General features: G+C 40.9%; 1 protein-coding gene across 1 annotated transcript in view; it reads right to left on the reverse strand.

Moving 5' to 3' along the window:
• LOC109298061 (atrial natriuretic peptide receptor 1-like) overlaps positions 1-8,555 on the reverse strand; it is a 63,471-nt gene that overhangs the window by 51,005 nt on the left and 3,911 nt on the right. Inside the window, exons 2-5 of the mRNA XM_019518195.1 lie at positions 7,013-7,145; positions 3,577-3,700; positions 1,521-1,625; positions 301-403 (exon numbers count right to left, since the gene is read on the reverse strand). Of these exons, the coding sequence (XP_019373740.1) occupies positions 301-403; positions 1,521-1,625; positions 3,577-3,700; positions 7,013-7,145 (465 nt within the window). The remainder of the gene's footprint in view (positions 1-300; positions 404-1,520; positions 1,626-3,576; positions 3,701-7,012; positions 7,146-8,555) is intronic.

An 8,555-nucleotide genomic window follows, 5' to 3' on the forward strand; every position in this document is an offset into this window, starting at 1 on the left:
GGAAGTTTAGGTTGGATATTAGGAAAAATTCTTGCACTCGGAAGGTGATTAAGTACTGGAACCGGTTACTTAGAGTTGTGTGGGATGTCCATCCTTGGAGGTTTTTAAAGCCCGGCTTGACAGATCCCTGGCTGGAATGATTTAGTTGGGCTTTGAGCAGGGGTTGGACTAGATAACCTGCTGAGGTCCTTATGGGGGAAGGGAAGATGTGTATCCTCCTGTTCTTCATGCTTATCTATAAGTAGGATGCACTACGTAATACTTATTTCATATACATTGACTCTACGTTTAGTTTCATACCTACTGCAGGTAGGACAGTGGTTTTGGCTTCCAGAGCTACCTGAATTCTGCCAACCCTGATGTGTGCGATGAGAGAGGTCACACCCACATGAACCAAAACTACCTGAAAAACAAATTAACACAATCACAATTGATTTAAATTGTGCAAACAAGAATCTTTCAACATCAATAACCCATGCTCCTTTCCCCTAGACCTAGTATTGCCCCTTCCTATTCTTAGGTACTAACTACCTCAAAATCTTCCCACTGCCTTATAGAGTAACTCAATCAATTATCTAGGAATTTCATTTAGATATATTTATCAGTGTATGCATTAGATGTTACCTAAGACCTAAAGTGGGCTACTTTCCTAGAGTCATTATAACGTAGAGCAAGAAGCAGGAAGCAGTGTTTATGCAGTGATATCATCTCCCAAGTATTTGTATTGCCTTTGGGAAAGGAACTGGGGGAAGAGTCCTTCCTTTCCCTCTCCCCATTTCTAACCATCTGAGAAAAATCTTCACTCTGATGGACTTTTCTCTTCTGTCACAGAGGTGTCAGGGGCAGGAAACAGGTTTTAAGAGTGAGAAGTGCCTCTAAGGCACTGTGCTGCTCACAAGCTCACTGCCTCCCCACACTCAACACCAATAGTGTGAAGAAGCCAGGTAGGTATCTCTTTTCCTTGGCAGGGAACAGGATTGGGGCACATCTATAGCTGGGCTAAAGGAAAGGCCTTTAAGATCTTTGCAGTTCCTCCTCTTCCTTCTATGGTAAAAGGGAAGATGGGAACCATGCCTCCCTTAGAGACACCGGCACAGGAAATGACAATACTGAAAACTCAGTGTTTTGTTCCTGTGGGGGACTGGACTTCACAAAGCACTAGGTCCAGTCACTTCCCAATGAAGCCAGTGGAGAATTACAAACACTCAGCACCTTGTAGGATCTGGCTTTTATCCTACAACCTTTACATGCATGGTGAGGTGGGGGCAAGGTTGTCATACATGGTAGAAAAGCAGCTAAGGTGTCTTCCTATAGCTCCAGATGTCTGAGTTCAAGTCTTACTTCATTGTGTGCTGTTAGCTGTAGAAACTAGCGTGGCTTCATTTTGCTAACCTAGGCTCAGGTGGACCTTTGACCTTTTTCATGCATTAAGACTCCACAACATTATTTCAAACTACTACAAGCTGTCTTGGAAAGATAATAATCCAAATAAACTATAATAGGCAGAGAATGTAATGTACCTTGGCAGTCCAGTTTTTCTGACTCATTTTGCCAGCTGTAGATAGGGTATGAGTAAATATCTGTCCATCATCTGGAATCCATGGCCCACATATTCCACCTTTCCCCTTCATCAAACAATTGCAATAAATAATGAAACAGTGAAAAATCCAGGTTCCCTCAGTATTCTTATAAAGTTTTGTGCTTCAAAACAATGACCACTCAATTATTAGGCATTATATCTGCATCTACAATATGACACCATGGTATTGCTGTATACTAAAATCACAAATACTATTGTTGTATACTAAATGGTATTGTTGTATACCAAAATAAAACACAAGCAATAGGAACAAAGCCATTTATAATTTAGTTTAAAAATCTCATAAAACTCCTATAAAGAACATGAGCCAAAGTCAGTGTGGGGTAACTTTGATCAAGTCATTCTGGATTTACCTCACTGAAGAAGCAGAATTTTGCTCCAATTTTTTCGCTGTTACATAGTAGTTTCACAGCAGCACTCATTTTGATATAGCAGCTTCTTCTGACTAATGAATAAAGCATTTCTGCTATGAAACGCTTTCTTTCACAGCATTTCTCATTAAGGCTGCAAAGACTTTAATTTCCTAACAGTTGCAGCCATGAAGGATTATAATGACTACGTACAGATGTAGGTTGTTGTCTTTTTTTTTTTCTTTTTTGAAATGGATTAATTCTAATTCCAAATTTCAAATATTTCTGCAGTTTATGCACTTTAGATTATGGTACAGAAAAAGAGACGGATTATTCATGTCAGCTAAGGTAAAACTATTCAGAACACACGACACTGTCAGAAAGCTCTTGCTTAATAGAAAGGGATTGATTGGTAAATACCCATTCAGACTCATAACCACAATCTTGTGGTATTTTTGGTCTATGATAATTTTTCTACACAAACTTGCCTTTTTTCAAGCAGGAAACCACAAAAAGTTTGAAATGTGAGGTTAGATGGACTCTTTGTGCCAGGTGTGTTCACAGATCTCATTCCCCACACAAAGAATTCAGGGGTGCACTATCTTCACAAGAGATCCCCTCCTGTCTTCCCACAAAGGGGTGTTTGTGGCTTTGAAGATTCAGATGGGGAGAGGAAGGGGGAAGGAAGCAGTCAGTGGGTAGACTAAGAGAGGAGCAGGCATGCTGGTGGGGTGCATGTTGACCGCTGCTGTGAGTCCATCAGAAAGATAAGACATCCAGAGGTTGTATGATCATTCTGGCAGGCATCTATCTCTTGAGAGAAAGCAGAGCCAGTGCTACCAAGGAGCAAAGTCAGAACTCCTTAGCATGGAGATACAACTAGCTCTAGGGTGTATCCCGGGATATGTATGTGATTGGTGGGTGAGAGACTGATTTCCCTCTGCAAAACTCTCCCTCCTAATGAAATAGTTATTAGAATTCCCATGAGGGCCACCATGTAGGTGGTCCTGCCTTATGTGATCTTTCTACACCTATGGGCTCTCTATGTCCTTCAGCAAACACACAGAGTTCAAATTGTCCCCACACTTCCTTCTGCAGTCACCATATTAAATAATGAAGATCAGAAAGAATGGAGACTCCCAGCTTATCAGAAACATTCCTGTTTATTTAAATGGGCTCAGCTTTTCACCCCATAAATTTGGTTACACATGCTCTCCTAGAATCCAAAAATAAATGAATGTATCTTGCTCACTGTGCACCAGCAAGTCTTCAGATGTTCATTCTCTAGCCCTAAAATGTTTGTTTTGCCTTGATCAAATCTAATAAAGACAAACCAGTTTAAAGGGCCCAATTCTGCAAGTCAGTGAGGGATTCTCCCTGATTTGAATGGAAACTGCTCACTACTTCTGAGAAGTCAAACCTTTTGCTTTGGTACCTGGGAGCCTAATCTAAAGACCTTTATATTCAATGGGAATCTTTTCACAGGCTTTAATGAGCCCCTGGATTTGATCCTCAAGGAAGGGTCTGACTTTAGGCATCTAATTTTCATGATGTTGAGTCTAGCTATGAAAGTGGCCTATCCACCAGGGCAAACAGACTTCTGAAAGCCCTACCCTCGGTACTAACCATAAAGGCCAAGGGGCAGGAGTGAATGTTGGCATGATGAACACAGCAGTTCTCTCCATTTGCATCTTTCCAGTTGGAAGGGCACTCCTGTTCTTCGCAAAACTTCTTTGCAGCAGTAGCATTGCTGGGCAAACAACATTTTTTTAAAATAAAAAGATAATTTATATTAATTTTTCATTCCTAAAAATGTCAACAGGCACAAAATGAAATTCTGCTCTTTAAACAGCACAGAAAAAAGTCATGGTGCAAACATCCATGGCAGGAGACATGTGGCTGTTTCTTTGTACTTATCTGTTTTACCTTAGGGTCAGGCAGTCCCAGAGCACTGAAAGACTACTGTTGACTGGGCTACCACCTACTGCTTTGTAGGAGGAAGTTCTGGCAGCTACCACCCCACCAGCAGATCCCAACACCTCAGCTTGGCCATCCAACCTGACTGCCCCACCAGATGGAGGATTTTGGCAAGACCACTCATGGCACCTCTGATGGTAAAACCATAGTATATATGTTCCTGAATACTTCCATCCTCATTTTATCATCAGCATGTTTGTTTCTTTATAGCTCTAGAAACATACAATGTGTGCTATTCAGTCTTTCTGTCTTTTCTCCACCATCTCAAACGTCCAAGGATAATGGCTATGATATTTATGAGTATGTCCATACTGCTCAATTACAGCCCAATATATCATGCCTGCTCTGCATAGGATATTTCCTGAACTGAAAGAAGTGTATTCACACACATAGAGCCCTGTGTGCATGCCAGGCATGCATGCCACACGGGCTGTGGCACTGAGTGACTACACTACATCCAGCTTGGAAGGTAATATTCAGGGAGCTGGTGTAGCATGTTTCAGTAGGACAGTGCCTGGCTCTGTAAAAGACCAGCTTAGACCTACCTGGTGTGTAAGATTTCAAAGATTGCAAATTGCAAAATCGTGACATTTAGAACCAGAAGTGGATTTAGTGAACTCAGCTGTAAAATGATTCAAGGCCCTTAAAAGTTTACCACATGTAAAGATTGCAAAAACCACACATGCACAAAAAAATGTATGTCACTACAATTTTTCCACCTGATTTACCCAGCCCTACTTTCAGATAAGCAATTTTCTCTCTGAACTTGGTGCCATGCAAGAGGAAGTAAAAATAATTGAAACAATATTCTTTAATGAGCTGCACTATGTAAATAAGCCTGAGACAACATTTGAGCAGCATATGAAAATGTGTGCTGTGCTGTAACTTTCTGTATCCAAGTTCTATAAAAGATTTCATTTTTGCTGTACTGCAAATTATATTCACTGGATGCATCTACATGTGCCATTAAGGCAACGTGATAAACTGGTGAAGTTTCTGTCACAGTCAGCGGCTCCTGGGTGCAGAGTCTGCACAAACACCTTACAGCAGTTTGAGTTGGGGTGTAGCAGCCCCAGGCTGGCAGGGCCCCAAGGGTCAGTCCCAGGCTCCAGGTGGCAGTGTCAGATAACATATGGCCTGGCCAGGGCATGAGGGTGCTCAAGTGTCAGGCTAGAGTGCAGGCAGCCCTGGTGCCCCAGCCAGCTCCTGATATCATCTACATATGCATTTCAGAACATGTGATTACTCTATTTTAAATTAATTTACTGTGCCCTAATACTGGCGCATGTGTAGATAGCGATGCTTTACTGTAGAGCTAATTAGTCAACTCTGCAGCAAAGCATACAGGTAGATGCAGCCATTGGGGTGCATCTACATGCTATGCTAATTGTGTAGTAGCCTAATTATACTGTGTAGTAGTGTGCAGGGCAAAACCATGCTAATTCACTGCTGCACAATAGTATTAGACTACTGCGCAGTTAGCATCTGTAAAAAGCCATGTGCTGGTGCTAGCAGTTACTGTGTGTTGATTTAGTACTTGGTTATACAAACTTAATGTGCTGGAACTACAGTGCATTAATGAACATGTAGATGCACCCACTGAGAAGTAACTAGTAGCATTATAAAAAGAGACTACACTGTGAAGGTATAAATGCAAAGAGTTAAAATATAAATATAGGTATAAACAAATACATATTTTAAATTGTAAATGCCAGGGTAAATCTTTCAAGATTGGCTAGGGCCAGATTTACAAAGGTATTTGGGTACCCAAAGATAGAGGTAGGCACCTTTTAGGTTTACAAATTAGCCCAAGCAGGTTAAGTACCAAGCACCCACTGATTTCCCCAACCTTCTGACTTGGTATCTGGCATCTAACTTGCTAAGGCTCTTTTAAAATTCCTCCTAAGCATCTATGCACACTGCCAGGTGCCTAAATACCTTGAAAAAGCAGCAAATAGATACCTTATCTAATTTAACCCCTATGGCCTCCATTGAGCATCTGCCACATCTTGGCCCTGTTCTGAAGCCCACAAAAGCCAGTGGAATAATTTGAATAAACTACAGTGGAGGTTGGACCAATTACAATAAGCATGGTAGTATCTCACTAAAATCAGTGAGACCACTCCCATGCTTAAAATGAGTCACATATTTAAGTGCCTTGTTGAATGACAGTGTGTGTTCCCTGCACTTGAGTTTGACATTATTAAGGAAAGAAATAAATGTGGTAAGAAATAAATGTGTTAGTAACCAGATTTAACTGCGGTCTTTTCAAAAGCTCCTAAATGTTTTATGAGAACAAGTTGCACTGAAAAGACTGTTGAAATAATCCCTCTTCTACTGGCAGAAATTGTTTATTTTTTGGCAATGCTATTGTAATGCTATAATTAATGGCTATGAAATTTTACTATAAAGCATATTTTGGGAAGTGTGAGAAGGATTTTTTTTTTTTACCATATATGATGCAAGAAGGTAACAATTCTCAGATGAACAAAATAAAAGTTTATGTGGATGATTCATTTGATTAAATATCATTCATAGTTATCTGTGAAAGCTTCTCTAAGTCAATACATATACATTCAGACAAATTCTGGTCCCGGTAAATCAATAGAAAATTGATTTCAATGAGCTCAAAATCTGGCCCATCTTGTAGTTATATTTGCAAGGAATGAATTTAACTATATGAATTATTATTGCTACTATAATTCATTATTGATGTTGAGGTAATACATATTGGCTGCAACCAGCTGGGATCCCTTTGTGTTAGACCCTGTACAAAAATACCTCCATCCCAATGAGCTTGTAGTCTAAAAGCCAAGTCATACCAGAAGGAGAAGACAAGCAAGCTAGGGTAGTGATGGTGTACAATCACAATAGGATATGCAACTACTCTTAACCACCATTCAGTAGAATTCCTGCAAGCATATTACGCTCAGAATGAAAGGAATGGAACAGTCACTCCAAAGAAAAATGCTCCCAGAGCGTCTACCAGTACAGTCATTAGTACAGCCACATCATTGAAAATAGCCAGGAATCCACTGCAGTACATTGTTCTGAACATTAGAGAAGTCTCTATAGGAGATAGTACCTGTGAGAGAGGATGCCATTTTGGACAGCATATTGGTAGAAGTGATCTGAAGCAAACACTGCATACGTTACATTGAAGAACTCCCCACTTAAGGCTTTTTCTGGAGGCCGTTGGACCCATGCCATCTCAAGGCCTAGGAACAACACAGAGTTTTGGGTCAAACAGCTTTGCTTAATCTACTTCAACTGTGTGCATCTAGACAAACTGGTTTGTAGCAGAAATCCAAGGCAAATGTATATATTTTTTCACAAGTATTGCTCTTATAATTTTTCCCAGGCAAAAATGATTCCCCCTTTAGAATGTATAGATCGTTCTAAATTCACCTCTCCTGATGATGTCGTATTTTAAAAATTATGACCCCATACTGCTTGCTTTGCTCATGTTTACCTCATTCTTTATGTACCAGTAGAAATTTCACTCCAGTGTGACTCAGCTGACTTCAGTTATACTTGGTTTACTACTACTACTACTACTACTACTACAACTGCTACTACTATACAGTTTCTCTCTTCATAACACTCATTTACATCAAGTAGTAAATATATCCTCTCTTTCTCAGGTGGTATCATATAGGTACAAACATCATCACTGAACAAAGAAAGGGAAATATTACCACAGAGAGAACACAGACATAAAAATCCTTATTCATATGAGCAGTCCTTAGTCAAGCAACAGTCTCTTTAAAATGAGTCAGGAAGAACCTGGATTATTTAGCTTAAATACCAGAAGACTGAATCGGGATTTGACAACCATTTTGAAATACAAAGACGGTTGTTATAAAGAGGATTCCACTCTGTCCACTAGAGGAAGAATAAGAAGTAAAAGGCTTAAATTGCAACAAGAGAAACTTCGGTAAGATCAGTGGTCTCCAACTTTTTGAGCTGTGGGCCAGATGAGTGGTGCAGGGTTGGTCCATAGGCTGGATCCAGTCTATGGACCCAACCTGGCACTCATGGCTCTTGTCCTGTGCACCATATCACAACTACAGTCCCAGCTCCACACAGCAGATCTGACCCCAGCCTCATGTGTGCTTGATTGTGCCTGCAATCCTGCCCCCAAGACTGCAGGCACAATCTGTGCAATCTGTGCATGCCAAATTGAGACCGCTACCCCAGTCCCACATGTGCCAGATTGGGCCCACTGCCTTACCCTGCCCTGAGTCTCACACATACCCAGAAAAGACTGTCCAAATGTGAGGGCCCAGCCTGCAGAGCTGACTGCACCAAAAGGGGTCATTCATGCCCAGGGCATGAAAGCCTATGGCAAGAAAAAACCACCTCACAGGGTAGAATTTTCCATTGGCAAGGAGTGTGCAAAGGGAGAGCGAGCATGCAGCAAATGTGGAAGGCAACATGGACTCAAATGTGATGCATTTGGAAAGCTCTGTTTTACCTATCACAACAGGAACCATTTTGTCACGTGCTGCAGATCCCAAACACAAAAACCTTCATACAGACATATATCTAGAAGTTCGAGGGAATTTTATCAGGTTTAAAATGGCCCCTGATCTAACTCAGCAATTAGATAGGTGCTGACCCAGACA

Source organism: Gavialis gangeticus, unplaced genomic scaffold (assembly GCF_001723915.1).
Source record: "Gavialis gangeticus isolate Ggan-Ray unplaced genomic scaffold, GavGan_comp1, whole genome shotgun sequence".
Lineage (NCBI taxonomy): Eukaryota > Metazoa > Chordata > Crocodylia > Gavialidae > Gavialis > Gavialis gangeticus.